We start from the raw sequence: 25,510 nt of genomic DNA on the forward strand, positions 1-25,510 counted from the left end.
ATGTGATGATCACAGGGATGATCTGTGTGTAGAAGAGTTTCCTGTGTTTTCTAATAGATGGGAAACTGCTCGTTTTGAATGTGCAGAATAAAAGAATCAATAGTGACGTCTCACAGCTCAAACAGCCGTAACTTAAAGGTTAATATGACTCGTCTTCAGCCCACTGCACATTCAGAGCCCAACCTTCAGTCAGGTGAGCTGGCCCTGCACCATCAGCCTGCACCATCAGCCTGCCATCCCTCGACCTCCGTCCTGCACGGCGGCGAGGAAGTGTGGACGACAGGAACACAAAGGAGAATCCCTCCTGCATCTCCCCGTTTCCTTACTTCCTGTTAAATCAAACACTCCTGCAGCCACAGTAACAACGTTATAGTTTATTAACTGGATACTCAGTGAATACATAATTAAGAAGAATACACAGAGACTTTCACTTTTATTAGAAGAGAACATTAAGAAAATATCGGTGTAGCACTTTAAGAAGATTTATGAGCGTTTGATTCTTAACGTCATCGAGCGTCTGTCTCTTTATCAGAGACGGTCAGAGGAAAGTACAAAAGGAAACGAGAGGTTCAAACTCCGTCTGCAGCTGTTAATGACTGACAGTAAGGCACACACACGTTCGATAGAAACACACACACACACACCATGCATGTATGACATCAAAAAATAACCTGCTAATAAAAAGAGTCCTGGTGTTTCTGTGGATGCTACCGTGTGCGTCTGAGGTTTGTGTTCACCATGAAGATCCGAGCGTCACTCAAACAGTTCTGCTGCGACTCGTTTAACGACTCGCTGACTTAAAAATGAAGGAAAATCAAAAACATGGAGGGCAAAGATGTCGGAGGTCATTTCACAGCGCCTGGGAACGAAAGGGCTACATGAAGATTCACGCTTAAAGAAAAATAAAGACAGGAAGCTCCTATCGGCTTCTCTCTACGCCGCGCTGCCGCTCGCCACCTCTGCAGCGGGGGCTTTGATGGGCGGGATGCTGTTGGTCTCCATGGCCTGATAAACCAGGAACAGGAACGCAGCCACCACGGCCAGCAGGAGCAGCTTTTTCCACAGGGACATCCTGTGAGGAGCTGCTGTGCTCTGAGCTGCAGGGGGCGCTGCAGACAGAGGCCTGGAGGAGGAGGAGTAAGAAGGGGCGGCGGCGGAGGAGGAGGAGGAGGAGGAGGAGTTGGTGAGGGGCGGGCTGTACACCCGGTTGACCACGTGGCTCTCTGTGTAGAAGGAAGAGGAGCTGCTGCTTTTGCTGGTTTTTGGAGAGAAGATGCTGTTCTCATCGCTCCACAGATCACTGGACTTCACCGGGCGGCCGGCTGCTCCTCTGATTGGTCGTCTGCAGGTGGCGCTGAAAAACAAAAAACACTTGTTGGTTCTCCGGCGATGGATCAGGTTACTGTCACACGTTAAGCGTAGAACTCAACGTACGTGATTCCTGTGGGACTGCTGATGTCGTTGGGGAAGAGCTCCTTCAGGACCTCGTCCACCTTCGGGGGAAGATGCTCGCTGGCTGCGATCTTCTCCACCTTCACAAGAAGAAAAACCACCGTGTGAATTAAACTTCTGTCTGATCCCTCCAGACGTGTTCGGCCCCCTGCTGACACCTCTCACCACGTGATCCCTGACCCCCCCCCCCCATGACCGCTGAAAGTGACTTCCAGCTGTCTACCCGTCTCACCGACACGCCGCGGGACGGAGCGGACACTGAGCCGAGCGTCCGCACGGCGGCGCAGGACAACAGGAAGCTGGAGATTCTCTGCTGCTTCTGTTTGTGCCGGGGGACGTCAGCAGGGGGGGCTCGCTCCTCCTGACCACAGACAACGTGTGAGCAAATATTTAACCTGTCACACAAACGAGCAGAGAGCCTCAACAGCCACACACACACACACACACACACACACACACACACACACACACACACACACACACACACACACACACACACACACACACACACACACACACACACACACACACACACACACACACACACACACACACACACACACACACACACACACACACACACACACACACACACACACACACACACACACACACACACACACGGGAGAAACACCAGTGAGGACAGAAAGAAGTGAACGATGGTTGAGTGAAGGAGTACCACTCTGCTGGGTCTAGATCCAAACGGGTCGGACTGGGACCAGTAGGACTGGCGTCTCTTAATGGGGGAGATGTTGCACATGGGGCTGAAGGTGAGCGGGTCCACTTGGGGGGTCTGAACCACAGGAGAGGACGGTCTGGACGGTTTAGCGGCCGCTGGTTTCAGCGGCTTTCAGAAAACACAGACAGTTATTTTATGAGGAGAAGAAGAAGAACGCTGCTGAGAATCAAAGATGGAGGCACACACCCGCACTGCGGCCCTCTCAGCTTCAGGACTCGCTTCAGGCTCCTGACACACAAACAGAGACTCAGACGGACCGCCTCCACTCTCAACCTGCTTCAGCTGCGTTTTCAGTCTTCCATCATGCGTTCACCTGACGCTCACACGGAGGCGTGTTGCTGCAGCTCATCTGTACTTCCAGCAGCAGCGCCCCCTAAAGGCTGCACGCTGACAATGCATCTGCAGCTTTTAGAAACTAACAAGCTCGTTTTAGACGCCCCTCGGTTTGCCAGATCTGAGAGCAGTTATCAGAGCCAGCTCATCGGTCGTGACAGTAAAGAGAGAGAGCCGTCTTTAACCCTCAGCTGTGTGTGTGGGCGAGCGGCGGGATGCAGTTTGAAGGTTGACGTTTTGCTTCTTCAGATGAGAATGTGTGAAAGTGACCCTGAAGGCATCACGAGCGACATGGACAGAAGACTGAAACGAGCGTTCTGCAAAAACACTCAATCCAACAATGAACAGAGGACTCCACGCCGGCGTTTATCCATCACACAGTTATGGCGAGTACTCCCCCCCCCCCCCCCCTGAAGTCACCCGTGTGCACACGGTAAACGTGACTCTGGTGTTGAACAAACCTCCAGCAGCGCCGTGTCGTGCAGCGAGGGCGCCCTGTGGGACGAGTCCTTCCTGGGTTTGGACGCACGCTCTTCCTCCTGCAGTTTCAAACAGAAGGTGAGCCAGCACAACCTCCTGCACATTTCCCAGAATGCTCTTTTTGTTGCCGTGGTGATGAGTCATTACTAAAGTCGTATCTAAGGCTTCAAATTCTGTTGTCATGACAACCAGGGCGCGACGTTCTCCGTCTTAAACATACGACTTCTACTTCTCTCCATCATTGGAATAACACATCGGATGGCTTTAATCGTGTGGCGTTACAGTATGGAGTGTGAGTGGGCGGAGCCACCTTGTCAGGCCTGCGTGAGGTGGAGGGAGGGTCAGCTCGAGCTGGACTCTCCAGTCTTTCAGAAACCCTCCTTTTGGTCTGGACCTGATGCGTCAGAGCGGGCCTGACATCCTCAGGCACGATCTGCTGGGACAACACACACACACACGCACACACACACACGCACGCACACACACACACACACACGCACGCACACACACACACACATCGAGCCTTGAGGACACGTTCCAGAGCGGAGGGCGGCGAGGAAGTGAGCACCCGTGAGCAGAGGAAGCACGAGGAAAAGGAAGTGTGCAAAGACGATGAACAGAGAGGAGGATGGAGGGTTTGAAGCCCGGCGCAGACTGCAGGATGATCCCGGGTCAAACCCGAGTCCGGGCTGAACCCAGAGTGCAGGTGGGACACACAGAGACAGAGTGGAACCACAGCGTGAGGATGAGAGGTACCGTTCTCTGAGAAAGCCTCCTGGATCTGCGCTTCACCTGCAACACTTCTTCCTCCTCCTCTTCATCGTGGTCGTCCATCTTCATCAGCTGCTCTCTCTGCACACACGGCAGCAGACAAAGAGCGGGACAGATCGACCTCAGCGTCTGACACAACCCGAGACCACGTCCCTCTTCCCCCTGATCTCAGTCTGCACAGACCCTCCTGCAGACCGGTCTGAAGACCCAGACTGGATTCAGGAAGTGGAACCCTCCTGGAGGAAGTGATCACCTGGTGCTGGACAGCTCCTTTTATACTTTACTCCACCTGACTGATGTCACAGCTGTGTTCTGAACAGGCTCTGACTTCACTCCTCACAACATCTGCAGCTCACAACCACAAAACACAACCAGGAAGCAACGAGGGCGACGTCTGAGCTTTAACCTCCACGTGACCAGAGAGGACCCCCCCCCCCCCCTCCCACACAAGGGTGTTTATGAAGGTGTTCTAAACACTCCACAGGTGTTTACAGTCTGACCAGCAGGGGGAGCCGTTCACTGTTTATGTGGGGAGGACTTCCACACACACACACACACACACACACACACACACACACACACACACACACACACACACACACACACACACACACACACACACACACACACACACACACACACACACACACACACACACACACACACACACACACACACACACACACACACACACACACACACACACACACACACACACACACACACACACACACACACACACACACACACACACACACACACACACACACACACACACACACACACACACACACACACACACACACACACACACACACACACACACACACACACACACACACACACACACACACAGTGTGTGAAGCAGATAATCCACATCATGTGCTTCCAGTCTGACGTGCAGCGATCAGCTCGGATCCTCTGCAGCCTGCACGCTCGCTCCGAGCTGGGCGGGACTGAAGTCCAGGAAAATGAAAAACCACTTCCTGTGCCAGCGTCGCAGGAAAGGCTGGAATGAAAAGCAGCTGCTGGGGAGTCCCGCCCTCCCTGCTGCTGAGGACGAGGAGTTGATGAAGCACATTGAAACAGTGTGAGGAGGAAGAGACGGGCCTGCAGCGTGTGAGGGATTTAAAATAAAGAGGGGACGAGTTCAGAGGTCAGGGTGATGGGAGCTGGACTTGGTTTCATTGGAGTGAAAGGAAGCAAACACTGCGACCCTTTGATGCTGCAGGCGGGTTTGTTGACCTTCCTGTCTGCACAGGAAGTTGAAAAGGTGCGGCTTTGTTTGTCTGCCGCTCGTGTTCACCTTCAGCTGACCCGTTTAAGTCCTAAACCGTTTACTCAAATATCGAGATATCTCCTCCTGACCTGCTCACACACGCACCTCACAGCAGGAGACTAAACCTGCCAGACAGGAGGGGGCGGAGTCTCCTCAGGGAAGACGTGATGTCAGAACGAAGCAGCAGAGTCAGTGTGTTTGTATCAGAGCTGCGTGTAGATGGACAGAACCAGAACTCACATCTGACATCACACACTGCAAAACCTCCACACAGGGGGGGGGCAGGAACTTCCTCCTTCTGTAGGTGACTCCCAAAAACCATCAGAGACCCCCCCCCCCTTTCAGAACCCCCTGCTCTATCTCCATCAGGGTAACAGAGTGTTTCTCACCACGTGGTGTTTGCTGCTGGAGGTGCGGGTGGTGACGGGCGTCTTCCCTCGGCTCCTCAGTGGTCTCTCTACCACTGGAACTGGTTCAGGCTCAGGCTCAGGTTCAGGTTCTGGTTCTGGTATCACTTCTGAAAAAAATCACAATAAAACTTCAGTTTCTAACCCTCAGAGGAGCTTCTGTCCAATCACAGAGCAGAGCTCTCGAACCTGATCACACACACACACACACACACTCACCGTCCTCCTTGTCGCTGTACAGGTCGGACTCTGAGTTGCCGTTGTGGTTGACTTGGATCTCTGTGACGACCAGCTGAGTGGGCTGAGCGGGGCCGGCGTCCAGAAGTTTCTGCAGCTTCTTCTCGTAGAGTTTGCGTGTGGACGCTGAGAAGACGAGCAGAGGAGAAATGATCGGATCAAATAAAGTAAAACATGACAGAAAAATGAATTTACACATTGTGAAAGGATCGATTGCTTCTGTCTGCAGGCTCTACCATCAGGAACTGAGTGACAGCTGCAGGTCTGTGTGTGTGTGTGTGTGTGTGTGTGTGTGTGTGTGTGTGTGTGTGTGTGTGTGTGTGTGTGTGTGTGTGTGATCCTTGCAGCTGCTCAGACAGTGCACACAGGCTTCAGACAGCTGTGAGGGTCGGAGAGGAACAGAGAGGTCGTCTGCTCAGGAGCTTCTCTTATTGTGACTGAATGAAAAGATGTAAAGACCTGATGTTGCTCTAAAATCTCTCCTCACGTCACTCATTAACATTCTGTGAAGCTCAAATGGGAAAGAGTGCAGAAGTGAAGAGAACGCTTCAGTGTCAAAGGTCACAAGTCTGATTGGCTCTGACACCTGTCAGTCACAGAGGTTTAAAGACTCGGACCTGATTGGGTCCGCAGAGCTGAGCGACACATTCCAGGAAAGGCTCAGACCGTTTGCCGACATGTCCGAGCCTCGTGTGAATCCCAGCACCTGTGTGTGTGTGTGTGTGTGTGTGTGTGTGTGTGTGTGTGTGTGTGACCTCGCTGAAAACACTCACCCACGATGGGCCCGGCGTCGACCCCGTGCTTCAGCAGCTCGTCCTTCAGACCCTCGTCCGTCAGCTCGGTCACATCCAGCTCGTCAGACCGGACTTTATCCGTCTTCCTCGTCGCTTTCTGCAAACGACAGGAAGCGCGGTCAATAACCACGGACTGTGGGTCCGGAAAGTGGGTGAGGTCAGGGTTAGATTCTGCTCCTGAATGCTCTGGATCTGATTGGACCAGAGAAGGTAGGCGGGGCTTTGAAGGCCGTTTTGGACGCCCCTGGGTTTGCCAGATATGAGAGCAGTTATCAGGTGAACAGGTGTTGCAGCGATGGAAGCGGGCAGTGGAACTGCTTCAGATAGAAGTGATTGTACCCGAGCTAAAAAGCCTCTGCATGTTTCTAATAAGCTCCAGCAGCAGAAAGCTGCTCAAACTAGGATCAATGTTGGAGATGAAACATGGAGAGAGGTTAGAACGCAGAAAGCTTTACAGACCCATGCAGAGCTGGCTAAACACTGAAGCTACAGTGTCCACCACATGCAGAGCTGGCTAAACACTGAAGCTACAGTGTCCACCACATGCAGAGCTGGCTAAACACTGAAGCTACAGTGTCCACCATATGCAGAGCTGGCTAAACACTGAAGCTACAGTGTCCACCACATGCAGAGCTGGCTAAACACTGAAGCTACAGTGTCCACCACATGCAGAGCTGGCTAAACACTGAAGCTACAGTGTCCACCATATGCAGAGCTGGCTAAACACTGAAGCTACAGTGTCCACCACATGCAGAGCTGGCTAAACACTGAAGCTACAGTGTCCACCACATGCTGAGCTGGCTAAACACTGAAGCTACAGTGTCCACCACATGCAGAGCTGGCTAAACACTGAAGCTACAGTGTCCACCACATGCAGAGCTGGCTAAACACTGAAGCTACAGTGTCTCTACATGCAGAGCTGGCTAAACACTGAAGCTACAGTGTCCACCACATGCAGAGCTGGCTAAACACTGAAGCTACAGTGTCTCTACATGCAGAGCTGGCTAAACACTGAAGCTACAGTGTCCACCACATGCAGAGCTGGCTAAACACTGAAGCTACAGTGTCTCTACAGAGGAGGAGACAGCTCTCTGTGATGATTAGAGTTTAGACTGCAGTACTCATTTCAAACACTAGGGGGCGGAGCTACATGTTGCTCCTTTAATACAGTAATAAACTGTTTAGTCAGCCTGTTGTGTTTTTAAACAGCTCTTCCAGTAGAGTCATGTTAAACACTGTTTGGTTTTATTCTTGATGCAGGTTTCTTGTCAGTTCTGTTTTTCTTCTTTCCATCATTAATTAATTAATTATTTGTTTGTTTGTTTGTTTGGCACCAGAACCTCCGGACACACTGACCTGACTCTGAGTGGTTCATACAGAGTTCACAAAGAGCTGAGAACACCGATAAGAGAAGAGTCCAAACGCACGCCGTCCCACCGCGCCCACATGCTGAAGGCTGAACTTTTACACGCTAACGTAAACGTTTGGAGAAACCTGTTCCCCGGGTTTCTGCTTCACGCCTCCTTCCCTTCAATAAACTTCAAAAAAATGTGAGAGAAGTTCCCGAGTGGATTCCAGGAGCTTGGATTCACACATGATCGAGCCGCAGGAATGAGGAGACACACGCCAAACGTGCACTCGCTCAGAGAGGAAAAAGACTTCGGGGACAAGCTTGGACTTGAAGCGTTTCCTTTAATTTCCTCCCAGCGAGTGAAACCAGAGAGAAACCAAGCAGGGACGCTGTGAGCAGATGTTGCCTTCAGGCGCTCCGTGATAGTAAACAAAGTTCAGGGCTGACGCCGACAGGAAATTACAGCGTGTGGAGCCAGCTGCAGCCGGACTGAGTCCCCGTGTCTCCGTCTCTCACAGCCAAGACAGAAGACATCAGAACAGAGGAGCTCAGCGTGCAGCAGGATGAAACCCGGTCACACACACGTCAGCCCCTCCAACATGACACAGGGAGACCCCATCACAGGAAGCTGCTGGCTTACTACACGCCACAACACGGACAATATACCAGGAAGTCAATCTGGATTTACACTGACCTCATGCTAATGCTAATGCTAAGACCTCACAGCTCAGATCAGCTGATGGCAACAAGAGTAGAAAAGCTCCCTCTCTCTCTCCCTCTATCTATTTCTCTCTCTCTCTCTCTCTCCCTCTCTGTCTCTCTCTCTCTCCCTCTCTCTGTCTCTCTCTCTCTCCCTCTCTCTGTCTCTCTCTCTCTCCCTCTCTCTATCTATCTCCCTCGTCTGTGGCTCTGCTGAGTGAAATAAACGGAGGAATGCAAAGATAACATGCTGAGCTCCTTCAGTGTGTAAGAACTTGGACACACACACACACACACACACACACACACACACACACACACACACACACACACACACACACACACACACACACACACACACACACACACACACACACACACACACACACACACACACACACACACACACACACACACACACACACACACACACACACACACACACACACACACACACACACACACACACACACACACACACACACACACACACACACACACACACACACACACACACACACACACACACACACACAGGTTGTGTTACTCTGCGTCTGGCGCTCTGTGGGCCCTCGGCGGGGTTCTGGCTGGAGGTGGGCCAGAGACCGTTTCATAATGAGCGGGAGAAGAGGAGGGGGAGGGGACTGGGCCGACCACACCCTGCTCTTTAAAAGGCATAACTGGAGCCTGAGCTCACCGCTGCTCGCTCGCTCGCTCGCTCTCTCTCTCTCTCTGGAGTAAAACCCTGAAACAGCGTCAGACTTTCCTGAGCACGCTGCGTGGAGCCGCTGCACGGCTCAGAAACAAAGTGTGTGTGTGGTTAGCCACAGCTGACACACACACACACACACACACACACACACACACACACTCTGCATGAAAAACAAGAGAAACTTCAAGAATGTGACTCTGTGAAAAGATGCTTTGACTCCAACAAGGAATCTCAGAAATGTCAGGAATTCTTTTTTTCCTGCCGTGTCGCCCCCCCCCCCCCCCACACACACACACACACACACACACACACAGTGAACACACACACACACACACACACACACACAGTGAACACACACACACACAGTGAACACACACCTGCAGCCAGTAATCACATGTTCCTCAACAACGAACCGCATAGAGACACAGGACACACACACACACTAATTACACACACACACACACACACACACGATTCGGTCTTGGGTCTGAGCACTCAGGTACGTGGTCTTGAACACGACCATGACCTCTGCAGACCCGTCTGGTTCTTGTCTGGAGCGGACCTTTGGAGACTCTGATGTGGATCTGGACTGTGGTGAACTCAGACCTGCAGCTTCATAAAGGCGTTTAGAGAAACTCCCCGTTAGCGTCTCTATGACATCAGCGGCGTGGAGCGGTAAGGACGTACTGCCACTCGATGCACGCACCCAGTTTACACGGACAGGACTGTCCTGGGGTCGCAGGATGAAGACCTGATGAAGGGACGGACAGACGGAGACGCTTGCCCTGATTGGAGCGCCACTTTGTGTCTGTCAACACGAACAAACGTGCACCGCGTGGCCGCTAAAGGTCGCACGTTTTCAGAATGGTTGACGGTGGAGTTAGCCTAGCCGTGCTAAACCTTTAACCTGATCATGAGACAAGAAGCAGCGTGATCCGGTTAACTTGCTGCCCCTGCTCACCTCCTGTCCGAGGGAAACCCTGTAGCGAGCACACAGATGGTTCTGTTTAGAAGAGCAGCGATGCTTTCCGTCCACAGAGCGCCGACAGCCTTTCTAAAGTTAACCTCTGACCTTCTTTAACAGGAGCAGAGTTACAGGCAGGAAGTGACTTTACAGCAGGAGACACACGGCGAGCGTCCTGTGTGCCTGAGAGTCCACGCGCTGGGATCAGCAAACGCCAACATCACCAGTGTCAGATTACACAAATCACTGTCACATGACGAGTGGCGAGGAAGAGGAGACGTGACGATGAGGTCAAACACCAGACTGTGTCGGAACCTTTTGACTTTATTTAAGGCATTAAATATGTCCGCCCCGCCCCCCCCCGCCCCCCCAGCATTACCTGTTTAAAAACAAACAGCTGTAAAGCGTCCGTCAGGTGACCTCTCACCTGAACCGTCTGATTCAAATGTGCAACAACATCCTCTGACTCCTCCCACATGTTTGAGTTGTCATTTTTCCCTCGCTGCCTTTGTTTGTACTCACATCCTTCATTCAGGCCAAGTACAAACCGCCTCTAACCACGCCCCCCCGAACAAGTCCAGACCGGCCCCGCTGCACACCTGTGGGAGCAGCTCAGGTGCAGATCAGACCCGTGTGACTCGAGCAGAGTCGTTCTTCCTTTTTCATCGACCCGGCCCCGTGTCCAGATATGTACCTGTCTCAGGTGTGCACAGTGTCAGTTCTCAGGTAACGAACACACCTGTCAGCAGGTCAGGGCGACAAAACGCAAAAGAGCGTCACATCAGTGGATGTCGATAACTCTCAGGGATGAAAGAACGTTTAACGATTATCAAACAATGATTGAACCACACGCTTTACTGAACGCCGACTTTAACTAGACTGTGATGTTTTTATGGCCAGGCGTCCAATCAGCGTCTCCGTCTGCTCTGTGGCTGTTTCTGCAGGTAAGATAGGGACTCTGTTTGTCCGCTCACGACGCCGTCTGATTGAAGATGAGAGTGAATGATTAACATGGCGAGGAGGAGAAACCACACGGTGCAGATAACAGCCACATGTTTGTATCACAGCACAAGTTCTAAAGCTGTAAGCACATCGGAAACACTCGTGCAGGACGTGTGAGATGATGCAAAGAGGGGCGATCGATGAGAGAGGAAGTGAAAGCAGAAAAACACCACAGATTTATTCATGAGGCTTTTGGTTAAAACTGAAGTCCAGGCACTGCTCAGGGTCTCAGAGAGACGGGAAGGACTGCTCAGGGTCCCAGAGAGACGGGAAGGACTGCTCAGGGTCCCAGAGAGACGGGAAGGACTGCTCAGGGTCTCAGAGAGACGGGAAGGACTGCTCAGGGTCCCAGAGAGACGGGAAGGACTGCTCAGGGTCCCAGAGAGACGGGAAGGACTGCTCAGGGTCTCAGAGAGACGGGAAGGACTGCTCAGGGTCCCAGAGAGACGGGAAGGACTGCTCAGGGTCTCAGAGAGACGGGAAGGACTGCTCAGGGTCTCAGAGAGATGGGAAGGACTGCTCAGGGTCTCAGAGAGATGGGAAGGACTGCTCAGGGTCTCAGAGAGATGGGAAGGACTGCTCAGGGTCTCAGAGAGACGGGAAGGACTGCTCAGGGTCTCAGAGAGACGGGAAGGGTCCCAAAGGAAAAGACAAGTTCCAATAATGTGGAGGAAGATGTTTGTGTGGGGAAGAGGGGTGCAGGTTTGGGCGTGGACTCTTACGGGTGAAGGCAGCGTGCAGAAGTTTTAGACAGTTAATTCACAGGTTAGTTCAGATTTAAAACATTAATAAGACTTTACAGAACGACCATGATCAGGTGACTGAGCCACACATGAAGGAAAAACACACCTGGATCTTCCAAAAAAAAAAAAAGGTCAGATTTTTAAAAGTTGCACAAAGTTTTGTTTTGAGACTGAGTGAAGTCCTCAGTCCTTCATGGGAAGAATACAAGCATCCAGGCTGTTATTTAGGTGACAAACACTTTTTTAAGGAATATGTTGGTTCCTTTAAGTGCTGTATCATAAACAGGTCCTGCTCCAAACTAAAGACTTTGCAGTAAAGTTAATAAACCTGCAGAAACTCACCCTTCCGGAGGACCGACTCCTGCTGGTGATCACGACCGGCGGGAGCTCCTCGTCGCTGGAGAAGGCGTCCAGGGTGGCGGCGGTGTCCCGGTGGTTGTTCTGCGCGGTGAGGTTGGTCAGATACAGCTGGACGAACACGTCTTTGGTCGGGTTCCCGCTCGGCAGCTCCACGTTGTGGGCCAACAGCTCGCTCTTCAGTTTGTCTTTGGTGAGCACCGACGGGTCGTCCAGGTACTCCGGCATGTCTGCGCTTCAGTGACCGGGGAGGAGGCACCGACGGCGGGGTAAAAGTCAGCGAGACACGGAGAGGGAGGGAGGGAGGGAGGGAGGGAGGGGGGGTAGAGAGAGAGAGAGAGAGCGAGAGAGAGAGAGAGAGAGACGGAGGGAGGGAGGGGAGAGAGAGAGGTTAGATGTGGAAGCAGCGCCTCTCACTGGAACAAAGTGGAGAAACAAACAGCTCTAACCTGTAGTTTTAGTTTTTAACAGCAGAAGAAGAAGTCAGATTAAATCTCTCTGTGTTGCTGCTCTCGGTTCCTCCTGAACGCAGGATAAATGAAGAACTGAAAGCGGTCCAAGGCGGTCCTCTCTGCGGGTTAATCTGCGCAAGCCTGCCGCTCCTCACGGAATGAACCGAACCGGAAATGACTGCATGTAGAGTCGGGCTCCTATTGGTCCGTAGCCGTTAGAAGGAGCTTCCTGATTGGCTCAGTTCATAACGCAACTATTGAAAATCAAATCAGGCTGTGACGCTGAAAGGAAGTTATTTATTATTAACCTTTAACCAAAACACACCAACTTAAAGAATGATTCCCCTCCATATATTAGTATGTGTGCATGACTGCTCTTTGAATAAAGTTACTGCGGGGAGAAATCTCATTTTATACATTTAAGAAACAGTATAAACATGAAGAGGAATGATCTGTCTGTAGGAGGGAAACATGCTGAAGGACACTTGCAGACATGATGGGGATGAACGCTGGTTGGAGGGCCTCGCGGGCCCCTTTAACCCTACAACTGAACATCTCGTGAGGATGCACGGGGGACAGCTTTTACTGCTCACTGTAAGAAGATAAATAAAAGAAACCTTTTGTATGTCTTATGTTTATTTTGTTTTGTACCCTTTAATAAAAACGACATATTCTTCACTTTCTGGTGTCGTCTTATTTTGTTCACTTATCATTTATTCTTGTAAGCAAATAGAAATGGTGACGTCATAGACAATTAGCGATGAAAGATCGCTATGTAAATGTCCAGCACGTGCACAGGCTTCTCGGGCGCGCGCTGTTTCAGGAGCGTCACACTGAAAACAACTTTACTACATTTTAATGTGAGCTCGTATTACTTCATTTATTTACCAGTCAAATATTATTTAAATTTAAATGTATTTTACGGGCAGTTGTGTCACCAGCAGAGGGCGCTGTATGGACAGGTATCATGCTCACTTACTCTCTATCTCTAATCTGTTCCACACTAGTTTAATAACAGCATCTCAATGAATGTTTATCTATATTATCTAGATCTACAATCTGAACATAGATCTGCATGTCAGTGTACCTGTGGATGCATTCAGTGTGACCTTTTTGAATGACTCTGCACAGCGTGTGTGTGTGTGTGTGTGTGTGTGTGTGACTGTTCACATGAAAAACACTGCACTGCTCTTTGTGCATTCATTACAAATTAAACTGCAATGCCTTTTGTTTATTTCATCACTGGACATAAATGTAGACAGAAAACCAAGTGAAAGAACGTGACCCTTCTTCCCCTTTTCAAATAGTCACAAAACATATTTTTCTTTTTATTACAAGGTGAACTTCTCAGACTGAACCAGAACGACACTCAAAGCGACTGTTCAGAACAAATAACAGCACAAACTGTGCAGACACCTGCAGCACTCTCTGAACTGAAAACACAAGCCTTGGTCCAGCTCATTCAACATGTTAACTTTCAAACCAAAACCCATCGAAGCATCATGTGGGGTGTGTGTGTGTGTGTGTGTGTGTGTGTGTGTGTGAGATTATATCAGTTCAAGCAGATGCACAGAACTGGACTGATCAGAGAGAAAGCAGGCAGCAATGCAACGCTCATAGCTCTACTGCTTTACTCTGCAGCCCATCCTGCACACACAGCTGCAGTAAAAAGGTGTGTGTGTGTGTGTGTGTGTGTGTGTGTGTGTGTGTGTGTGTGTGACAGACAGAGCAGTCATAATATCCACATCAGGTCCTGATGGATGGAGACTCTGCTCCTTGCCGGGGCCGGATTTTACGCTAGAACACCCCTCCGCTCTGCTCGTCTCCTTCTGTCCTTTCCTCGTCCCGTTTGCTAACAGCGCTGATTCCCTCTCAGGCCTTGATCTCAGGAGGCGACGTGTACAGCTGCTCAGAGTTCTCTGCCGCCAGGTCCTCTGAGGAGAAGCATGAGACACGTGAGCAGGATGACACAGAAACACAGACCTGATTGTGTTGAAGGAGTGTTGAATGAGTTCATACCAGGAAGGACACACTTCCACAGGCCGTACGTCTTCCCCACAGCCGTCTGCCACAGCCGCAGGGTGCCGTCCTCCGAGCCGCTGGCGTACAGCTCTCCATCCGGACTGAAGCGAACACAATGAACTGGACCAAAGTGACCTTTATACGACTCTGCAGACAGAGGGGACAGCAACATGCAACCAATCAGAACGCGACTTTCACAAACGTCTTTGTACATTTACATGTACGCCCCTACACGGCGTCCCACTCTATGAGTTCAAAGCTGCTCACCCAGCTCCTCTTTGGTGCTGTAGTCAAATTTGTACAGCTTGAAGTCTTCTCCGCCTGCAACAAAGTAGTCCTTCTCTGGGTGCAGGGAGGCCGAGTTGATGGTAGCTGGAGCATCCACCGTTTTGATCAGGTCCAGACTGTAACAGACAGACTTCATCAGACACTGAGGGGATCAGAAGACCCCGTCCAATCAGACACTGAGGGGATCAGAAGACCCCGTCCAATCAGACACTGAGGGGATCAGAAGACACTGTCCAATCAGACACTGAGGGGATCAGAAGACACCGTCCAATCAGACACTGAGGGGATCAGAAGACCCCGTCCAATCAGACACTGAGGGGATCAGAAGACACCGTCCAATCAGACACTGAGGGGATCAGAAGACACCGCCGTCCAATCTTCATTGAAGTGTGCAGAGACAGCATCAGTCTCATGTAGGCGGTGTGACGGCTGTATGATGGTGGGATGACGGCGGTGGGATGGCGGGATGGCGGTGTGACAGTGGTATGACGGCAGTATGATGGCGGTGTGACAGTGGTATGACGGCAGTATGATGGCGGTGTGACAGTGGTATGATGGCGGTGTGACAGTAGTATGACGGCGGTGTGACAGTAGTATGATGGCGGTGTGACAGTAGTATGACGGCGGTGTGATAGTAGTATGATGGCGGTGTGACAGTGGTATGATGGCGGTGTGACAGTAGTATGACGGCGGTGTGACAGTAGTATGACGGCGGTGTGACAGTAGTATGATGGCGGTGTGACAGTAGTATGATGGCGGTGTGACAGTAGTATGACGGCGGTGTGACAGTAGTATGATGGCGGTGTGACAGTGGTATGACGGCAGTATGATGGCGGTGTGACAGTGGTATGATGGCGGTGTGACAGTAGTATGACGGCGGTGTGATGGCGGTGTGACAGTAGTATGATGGCGGTGTGACGGCGGTGTGACAGTAGTATGATGGCGGTGTGACAGTAGTATGACGGCGGTGTGATGGCGGTGTGACAGTAGTATGATGGCGGTGTGACGGCGGTGTGACAGTAGTATGACGGCGGTGTGACAGTAGTATGATGGCGGTGTGATGGCGTTAGTTTCCAGGATGTGCGTGATGGCGGCGCTGTGTACCTCTGAGCATTGTGGAACGCGATGGTCTTTCCATACGTGATGACCAGAATCTCCCCGTCGGGCACGTACTCCATGCTGCTGACAGACGTGTCGAACGACAGCGTCTTCACCTCCGTCATGGAGCTTCTGTCCCACAGCCTGTAAACACACACACACACACACACACACACACACACACACACACACACACACACACACACACACACACACACACACACACACACACACACACACACACCTTATAGTCTCCGTCACACTCAGGCAGAGAGCTGGACACATCATCCTGATGAACTCACGGACCGGATGGTTTTGTCGTCTGCAGCTGAGAGGATCTGCTTGTCGTTGTTGCACCATAAAGCTTTTTTAATGGCTGAGGTGTGACCGGCGATCTCCTGAGGGGCTTAACGACGCACACACACACACACACACACACACACACACACAGAGCAGCCGATTACATGAGCTGACAGAAACTAGTGATGTTAGAAGATACAGCTCGTCATGTTCTCAACATCAAACAGAAGAAATGTCCGAAGCTTCGAGCAGCTCTTTACTTCATTTCAAAATAAAAGCACACAGCAAGTTAAGAACGTGTTTTTATGTCGTCTTCTTCTTCTTTGATCTCTCGCGCTGCATTTCTGCACATCTTGTGAAGTAAACAATGTGTTGTTTACATGAGGACGAGTTTCTCTGTTGTCTTTCATTATTGATTCTTATTATTATATTATTAAGAGGAAGCAGCACTTTGAGTCCTCAAGGGGAAAATCAGGTCAGGTCGTGCTCTTTGGTTCACGTCAGACACCAAGTCAAGCCTCCATGTTGTTTCTACATTACCACAGACAGCTCGTCTGGGCGTGTGGGAGGAGCCGCTGAATTCAGCGTAAACGTTGTCGCCGCTGTCACTTACCCGCTTCATGGTTGGCGAGATCGTAGATGCGCAGCAGCTTGTCGTTTCCTCCCGTGAGCAGACAGCCGCTGTCCTTTAAGGGGAACGCCACACACACACATTTTATAAAGGTTTATAAAGCACATATAAGGTGTGTAGCTTTGACAATGGACGGCTCACTGACCTGAGTAAAGGTGACCGTCTTGACGATGTGTTTGTGCGCCAGTGTGAGGATCTCGTCTCCGCTCACGGCGTCCCACACCTTTCTGAAAACGCACAGGAGGAGTAACAGTTTGAAAAGGTAACGTGGTGGTGCTGTAGCCTCGTGGTTGGGATGCAGAATGTGAACCCCCCCCCCCTGACAGGTTTAGTCTCCTGCTGTGAACAGGTCGGGAGGATTTCAGGGGCAGTCTTTAGCTCGTGTTTCAGGACAGACTTTGATCTGGACCCTGTGAGGGTCAGGGAGGACTCACGCTGTGAAGTCAGCCGCGGCCGTGGCGGCTTTGGTGGCGTCCGTGTTCAGAGTGGCTCCCCAGACGGCGCCTTTGTGACCCAGAAACGTTCCGATCCAGTCCCCTGTGTCTCCCTGGCGCATCATGGGTTTACCGTCTGACAGAAAGACAAACAAAGGTCACGTGATCGGAGGGTCAACCTGCAGCTCAGACCGGCCAGTGTTACTTGGGACATCTGGCATCCTCCACAAAGGTCAAAGGTTAGTCAGAGATTCATCTGTTGTCCCTCAGAGACCCTTACCTGCAGGCTGGACCGTATAACACCTCTATAACAACCCTGACACACTGAAGAAACCAGACCCTTCGAGTCTCTGTAGACCAGAACCCCCCCCCCCCCCCCCCCCCCAGTCGACAGACTCACTGTACCCACAGACCTGAACCCCCCCGGACTCACCTTTACAGGCGCTGATGAGGAAGTATCCGTGGGGGGTGATTCCACTGAAGGCCAGGTCCACCACGGGCCGGGTGTGACCGGAACAGGTGAGGGGGGTCTGTCTCATCGCCATGGTCCTCCGGTCGGACTGGAGCCGGATCTCAGCGAGGGGAGGAAAGGGTTAGCTGGGTATGCTAACAGGCTAGCAGGTTAACAGAGAGACAGCGAGCTAGCTGGTATTTAAGTGTTTCAGTAACAGGCACTCTCAGAGTCTGGACTGACTGAGTCTTATCTTTGTATCTTATCTTTCGACCTCCCAGCGAAGGATCGGCTAACGTGCTAATAGCTACAAAACTGCAACTAACTAGCAACGTGCGAAGCGGCGAAACACCGCTCACAGCCTAGCCACCACAGAGCTAATACTTCCGGGGTCGGAGAAGAAAACAATGACGTCACGCCGGTGACGTGACGTTTTCAAAGATTCCTGATTCTCCATCCTTTTTAAAAAATATATATAAAAAGGAAACCATTTACAATCAAAAGGTTTTTAATATTTCACAAGAAATGCAGAAATTATTTTATTAGAAAAAAATATAATATTCCTCAACATTTATTATTAAGAGTTACTCAAGTTGCGTTTATATGTTATATAACATATTTCCTTTTGTTTCTACTTTAAATGTAATAAAATAAAATGTTATTAATAAAACGGAATAGGCCTGCCTACCTGTTACCTGGTATATATTACATTTTTATGTATCTATGACACTTTCCTGCTGATTAAATTCTACATCACTAGTTCTGGTTCTGGTCCCATTTCGCGAACTGCTCGTTTTTCTCATGTCACATAAGTCCGATATTTTAAAATCTGCAGAGACAACAGAAGGATTGTGTGATTGTGAATCTGTTTAGTACGTTTAATGAATAAAGCTTTACAATCCTTAAAACAATAAGAGGAAAAATATGACAATATTTAGATGTTTGTTTATTTTCTTGTATTCATTTAATCTCGTATTTGATAACTAAAGTTCTTGCCATTTAAGAACATAAAGGTACAAGTTGCCATGTTGTTGTTCTTGTTTTGTACATGTGTAAAATTGCAATAAAGTTTTGAATAAAAGTCATGCTTTAACACACAGTGTAACTTTTCTTTAATTCCACTTGTCATATATTTAAAATATGAATGTGATTGAAGTGAGGAAAGACTCAGTCTGCTCTCCAGAGGGCGCCTCCTCCTCCTCCTCCTCCTCCTCCTCTGTGTGATGATGATGCTGGAGGAGCAGCAGAGGCTCCACACCGACGGAGCTGCAGCAGGAGGATGACGGGCAGCAGCGGGGAGTGTGCCTTGCTTCACGGCTGCGGGCAGAGATGGCGTCCTGGGGCCGGTGAATAAGCAGAAAAGGCGAACGGAGGGAGGGGACGAGGATGCGGGAAGAGGAGGATGAGGAGCTGCATCATTCAGAGCGTCACATGGCTGAGAAAGACTTTCGATGAGGAAGAAGCGCTGTGAGGATTTCCACGGATGTTTTTGATTCTCTTTTTTAATGAGATTTGAAGCAGAGGTGTGACTCCTCGGAGGGGGGCGGTGGGGGTTTGTTGTCTACCTCAGCTGTTTGTCCCCCCGGCGGGGCTCTCTGCTGATCCGACGCAGGAAGGAGAGGGCAGCAGGGGGAGGCGGGGAGGGAGGAAGAGAGGGGCGATGGCCGCCGGTGGAGCAGGATGCGGGGAAACGGTGGAGCAGTGCCGGGCCGAGGTGGAGCGTCTTACCCGGGAGCTAGCGGAGGCAAACCGGGAGAAGGTCCGTGCAGCGGAGTGCGGGCTGGTGGTCCTGGAGGAGAACCAGAGTCTGAAGCAGCAGTACGCGGACCTGGAGGCCGAGCAGGAGGGGCTCAAACAGGAGCTGGAGCAGCTGCAGGAGGTGGGCTCAGCAGGGGTATGATTCCCACTCCCAAAGTAGGCTACTTTAACTCCACTATACTACACTAGAATAGTGTCACAACTTCATCCCTTACAGCTCATCAGGCTGGGATGGAGCAGGACATCTTCAGCCAGACTGAAACAAAGAGCGCTTCATGTTGTTGACATGGAGCTCTGATGTTCACCTGCTGGACTGATGAACAATAGACAGGCCCAGATCATAACATGATGACAGACTGATGGGGACTTTTACATTTAGACTTTAAACGTCAGCAACAAGATGCTAAATCACATCAACCACTTGGACAACAACACAGTACAAGTTTGTCTTTATACAGTTTAGTGAGATTAAAATCAGGGTCGTGCCATCAACCATGGTCCCCGACATGTTTGGCCTGAGACCCCCAAAGTAAGGTGCTAGAGACCCGAGGCCTAGAGACCGAGGGCCCCTAGAGACCAGGGGCCCACAGGTCCCTGGAGGTGGTTCAAACATTTAAAGTTGTGTTTAAGGGCCTTTAGGTTTGAGAAAAAAGAAGAACACAACAGTTCAATTATAAAACATTATTTTGATAATTTATTGGAAAAAAGGGAGCAGAACACACTTAAAATACTTTCATTTCATTATATTTTCATAAAAATGAGTCAAATATTTAACTTTCATTTCTATATTTTTAAAATAAAGAAACTCATGCCCCGCTCTCAGTATGTGACGACCTCCCAGGGGGTCCCGACCCCCACTTTGGGCACCAGAGCCGGTGTTAGACTGCGTTTGAAAAGCTGATTTGAATCTACACACTTACAAACATCTTCACACACGGATTCTCGCTGAGAAATCTAATTTGGTTCATGAAAGCAAACTTTGTTCATCCAGTTGTATGAAACACCTGCACTGTGCGATGGACACTTGTTAATATGAGAGGATTATTATTAAAACTTCCCCTTTTCTATGAAAACACGTTTTAGTTTTCTGAATTTAACTTACAAATAAAAAAAGTAACACAACTGCTCAAACCACAAACAAACAGTGAACTACCAGCAAACTGCAAAAACTACTTGAATAGTGAATTTCACTGTTCCCCATCGTAATCCATCAGTTAGATACAGCAGAATAAGATATGCATTGATTGATGCAGCTTTAAGTGCGCAGCCTTCGTCACGTTACTCTTCTCTCACTCTTCCTTGCTTTAACAAAGATATGAATCATTTGCATAAAGTCTTTTACTTTAAACCACTTCCTGTTGATGAAATCTGAGCTTTCAGAGTCCTGATCTGAGGAACAGAAACAATGTGGAGAAAAAACACCTGACCTGCAGAGCTCTGAGGGTGTGTCTCACTGAGCGAGTCATTTTATCTTCGATTAGAGCCATCAAACAATACATTTTTTAATCTTGGTTAATCTCTAATTTTCAGGAGATAATCAAATTTAAATTCTTTTATTTCACATTTCAAAATAAAAGTTCTTAGGCTTTTATTTAAAGTGATGTCAAAGCGACTTTATTTTATGCAAATGTTTTACCCCTAAAAAGTTGATGCAGAATATCCCACAATGCATCACAGCAGCTAACAAACATCAGATGGTCACATCTACCATCATGCATTGTGCAGACAGACAAAGAAAGCAGTGACGTTACGAGCAGCCTTTGAAGGCGTGACTCTGTTTCTGTACTTCCTGTAGGTTAAGAGCGCAGTGAGACTGGACTGTGTGTTAGCGTGTCCATGTTGGAGCCTCAGGGTGACGTGAGCCGGGTGACTAACCGTCTGAGCTCCGGGGCAGCACAGAAACTCCTGATTCCTGTTAGCGCTGGAGTCAATGTGGCGGCCTGGCTGTGCTCGTAAACAAACCTCCAGCATGTGATCCTGTAAAAGCACGCAGAGGGAACATGCATCTCCACACAGGACTCTGCTGTCCCGTTTCCCCTCAGCTGAGTTATTTTCAGGCTGATGATCGATCACGACCCGTGCTGCCGTCTCGTAATCATTCTTCTGATCAATGCACAGAATAGCCTTTTAGAACGTGAAGGCTAACGCACGCTCACAGTCATTCATCAGGTACAAAGATGAATCGTGGTTTGAGTCGGACGCTGACGGTGCAGCCACACACTCAAGGTCAGTGTGTGAACGACAGGAAGTAGTTCAAACAGACGATGTTTGTTGTTCTTCAGTTAGGACTCTGAGGAAACAGCAGAAAGAGAAACCAAACTGTTGGCTCGTTTAAACAGAGATGACTCAGTCTCTGCCTCATTACAGCTAAGGTAAGGACTCTGGGCGGGGCTGGTGTGTTTCCTCCAGCCAATCAGCACACAGGTCCTGCCACCCCTGCGTAGTTCAGGCCCCGAGTTTGGACCCGAGTCAGGACCCCAGTCTGGACCCCAGTCTGAACCCCACTCTGGACCCCAGTCTGAACCCCAGTCTGGACCCCAGTCTAAACCCCAAATCTGGATCCCAGTCTGGACCTCAGTCTAAGTCTGCTTGTGAAACTAACGAGGGCAGACACGTTAAGTTGATTGCATAAATGAAGTATGTTGTGTCTTCCTTTCGGTGAGGATTGGGGATTGCGTTGGCGTGAATCTTTGGTGTGAATCGTTGGCGTGGATTGTTGGCGTGAATCGTTGGCGTGAATCGTTGCCGTGGCTCTTTGGTGTGAATCGTTGGCGTGGATTGTTGGCGTGAATCGTTGGCGTGGATCGTTGGCGTGAATCGTTGGCGTGAATTGCTGGCGTGGATCGTTGCCGTGAATCGTTGCCGTGGATCTTTGGTGTGAATCGTTGCCGTGGATCGTTGGCGTGAATCGTTGGTGTGAATCGTTGGCGTGGATCGTTGGCGTGGATCGTTGGCGTGAATCGTTGGCGTGAATTGCTGGCGTGGATCGTTGCCGTGAATCGTTGCCGTGGATCTTTGGTGTGAATCGTTGCCGTGGATCGTTGGCGTGGATCGTTGGCGTGAATCGTTGGTGTGAATCGTTGCCGTGGATCGTTGGCGTGGATTGTTGGTGTGAATCGTTGGCGTGGATCGTTGGCGTGGATTGTTGGTGTGAATCGTTGGCGTGAATCGTTGGTGTGAATCGTTGGCGTGGATCGTTGGCGTGGATTGTTGGTGTGAATCGTTGGCGTGGATCGTTGGCGTGAATCTTTGGGGAAACGGCGGGGTGAAATGTGCAGAGTGCACAGAGGCTAACGCAGCATGAGTGTGGTGTTCAGACGATCCTCTCCGTCCTTGGACCTGGTTTCACGTCCTATAATCCTCCTCGTCCTTCAGGCTGCATCCTGCTGTTCACACATCCTCTTTATCTCGTCTCTGCTCAATATCTCTCATTTCATCTCATTCCAGCTCATTCCAGCTCATTGGACTCTAATCGATCCCCTCTGCTGGGGGGATGCTGATCCTGATGGGAGAGGAATAATAATGTTTCTGTTTCCAGTTTGTCTGTAAGAAGAATCCCACCACATCTCTGAACTTTAAGACACTTCCCTAACTCGCCTGTCGTGTGGTGCTGCATTGGGAATGAATCCAGGAAAGGGAGGGTCTTATGAACAGACAGACGTGGCGTGTTGTTCTGCAGTGGGACCATGTTGAGCAGTTCTTCTGTAACGTCTGACAATTCCTCGGGTGACGATTTGTCCCTGTGGCGTGACGTTGATGTGCAAGCTTTCATCCACTGCAGACTCAGCAGAAGAGCGAATCTCTGAAATCTCTGATGCCCTCCGAGCCACACTGGAGTCTGACAGGTTTTTTACATCCCACCTCGGGAACTACGTCATGCAGGCGAGCGATACGCCATCACTGATCGAAGTGAACAGACTCCTCTGAGTGACTCCAGCTGATCGCGAGGCCACAGAGTTCAAATCTAAAGTGATAAAAATAGTTTCTTCTATAAATGATTCACTGAAGCACACGTTCTACACTGAGTGGAGTTCACTGGAAACATTACTTTTCCCTGGACGAGCAGGCAGCTGAAGCACCATTCATAATCTACATACGTCTCTGCATGGGTCTGTAAAGCTTTCTGCATTCTAACCTCTCTCACTGTAGCTTCAGTGTTTAGCCAGCTCTGCATGTGGTGGACACTGTAGCTTCAGTGTTTAGCCAGCTCTGCATGTGGTGGACACTGTAGCTTCAGTGTTTAGCCAGCTCTGCATGTGGTGGACACTGTAGCTTCAGTGTTTAGCCAGCTCTGCATGTGGTGGACACTGTAGCTTCAGTGTTTAGCCAGCTCTGCATGTGGTGGACACTGTAGCTTCAGTGTTTAGCCAGCTCTGCATGGGTCTGTAAAGCTTTCTGCGTTCTAACCTCTCTCCATGTTTCATCTCCAACATTGATCCTAGTTTGAGCAGCTTTCTGCTGCTGGAGCTTATTAGAAACATGCAGAGGCTTTTTAGCTCGGGTACAATCACTTCTATCTGAAGCAGTTCCACTGCCCGCTTCCATCGCTGCAACACCTGTTCACCTGATAACTGCTCTCATATCTGGCAAACCCAGGGGCGTCCAAAACGGCCTTCAAAGCCCCGCCTACCTTCTCTGGTCCAATCAGATCCAGAGCATTCAGGAGCAGAATCTAAAGTTAGAAGGAGGACATACTGGCTGCTGCATTGTTGTCAGAGAAGCTTCAACACAGCAGGTTTCCTTCATGATCACAGAGGAAGAGAGCAGCTCTCTGATTGGTCCTTTAAGACGTTTTCTTTTGTTAAAAACACTTGATGCTGTACGTTTGCTGACTTATCTTTGATGGAGGGAACCTTTTACTCCAGGTGTATGCAGTTTAAATTAATTATTAGGAGTGAGGCGTGAAGGATCTGGAGCGCCCGGGGTACAAAGGTTGACCTTGTCTTCTCTGTCCTGCAGTGAAGCCGGTGTCCTGAGAGTATGTGTGAGGGCTCCTCGTGTTTCCTGCTCGTAGATACAGTGGAGAGAATCTAATCTTAGAGCAGTCTGTGAGTGGAACCAGCAGGTTGAGAAGAATGTGAGGACGCTCTCGATGAAGGAGGGACGGTCAGGAGGACGTACTTCCTGCTGCATGGAGCAGATGGGACCCTGATACTTATCCTCCTCAACCAGCCCAACAGGCTTCCCGTGGATCACTGTGGGGATGGTTGAAGTGGACAGATCATCTTTGCTCCTTCAAAAAGTTTTTTGCCTAATTCTAGTATTGGACAAACTGACAAGTGTGTGTCCGTACGGGTAAATGTAACCGTCAGACATTTCCTAGTTGGAGCCTTTGTGTCATTTAGTCGTGGTGGTGCTCATCAGCTAATTGGCTGACAGGGAGCTTCTGGGTTAATGGAATAATCGAGGAAGACTCTGTGGGCTTCATCAGTGGGAGGTAAAGTGCTAACCACAGCTAACTGCTAATTAGCTCAACAGGACTTCATCGTATTGATCTGTACACAGAGAGCATCAGCTCCATACAGAGGCACAGCTCAGACACCAGACGAATGTTGTGTGAAGTTTTGTCACAGAAAGACGGACAGCTGAGGGACGTGTCCATCCTGCACGCCGGGTCGAGTTAGCGGAGGTGCGTCAGCTCTGTTTCATCGTTGATCATGTGTGTGTGTCTGCAGAGGGAGGAGATGAAAAATGCATCAGAGCAGCCGCCGAGGGCTAAAAACAGACCGACCCCCCCCCCCTCCCCCCCCGGGACG

The 25,510-nt window shown here is 50.1% G+C and overlaps 3 protein-coding genes across 14 annotated transcripts in view; 1 reads left to right on the forward strand and 2 right to left on the reverse strand.

Moving 5' to 3' along the window:
• Nucleotides 1-354: 354 nt before the first annotated feature.
• On the reverse strand, nucleotides 355-12,638 carry tmpoa (thymopoietin a). 11 transcript variants are annotated; one of them, XM_079335380.1, is made up of 12 exons: nucleotides 12,306-12,638; nucleotides 6,472-6,589; nucleotides 5,681-5,824; nucleotides 5,444-5,571; nucleotides 3,761-3,856; nucleotides 3,315-3,437; nucleotides 2,986-3,063; nucleotides 2,378-2,419; nucleotides 2,132-2,299; nucleotides 1,685-1,813; nucleotides 1,435-1,532; nucleotides 355-1,354 (listed from the first exon to the last, which is right to left on the reverse strand). In XM_079335380.1, the coding sequence occupies exons 1-12, from the start codon at nucleotides 12,546-12,548 to the stop codon at nucleotides 934-936; spliced, it is 1,788 nt and encodes a 595-aa protein (XP_079191506.1). In that variant the 5' UTR covers nucleotides 12,549-12,638; the 3' UTR covers nucleotides 355-933. The 11 variants fall into 11 exon arrangements, with proteins under 11 accessions (XP_079191506.1, XP_079191508.1, XP_079191507.1 ...); XM_079335382.1 differs by having other exon boundaries at nucleotides 2,132-2,245; nucleotides 3,315-3,440; XM_079335381.1 differs by having other exon boundaries at nucleotides 2,135-2,299; nucleotides 3,315-3,440.
• Nucleotides 12,639-13,988: 1,350 nt separating this feature from the next.
• Nucleotides 13,989-18,402, reverse strand: strap (serine/threonine kinase receptor associated protein). Its single transcript, XM_079335413.1, has 9 exons — nucleotides 17,979-18,402; nucleotides 17,546-17,681; nucleotides 17,257-17,338; nucleotides 17,094-17,166; nucleotides 16,487-16,586; nucleotides 16,187-16,324; nucleotides 15,062-15,198; nucleotides 14,792-14,941; nucleotides 13,989-14,706 (listed from the first exon to the last, which is right to left on the reverse strand). Exons 1-9 carry the CDS (start codon nucleotides 18,088-18,090, stop codon nucleotides 14,645-14,647), a joined length of 990 nt encoding a protein of 329 aa, XP_079191539.1. The 5' UTR covers nucleotides 18,091-18,402; the 3' UTR covers nucleotides 13,989-14,644.
• A 798-nt stretch (nucleotides 18,403-19,200) lies between these two features.
• Nucleotides 19,201-25,510, forward strand: part of LOC306818023 (protein bicaudal D homolog 1-like) — a 36,401-nt gene continuing 30,091 nt past the window's right edge. For both annotated transcript variants that reach the window (XM_079335360.1, XM_079335359.1), the window contains exon 1: nucleotides 19,201-19,875. In XM_079335360.1, coding sequence (XP_079191486.1) covers nucleotides 19,657-19,875 — 219 coding nt within the window. In that variant the 5' untranslated portion in view covers nucleotides 19,201-19,656. The remainder of the gene's footprint in view (nucleotides 19,876-25,510) is intronic.

This window comes from Symphodus melops (assembly GCF_947650265.1).
Source record: "Symphodus melops genome assembly, chromosome: 22".
In the NCBI taxonomy this organism is placed as follows: Eukaryota; Metazoa; Chordata; class Actinopteri; order Labriformes; family Labridae; genus Symphodus; species Symphodus melops.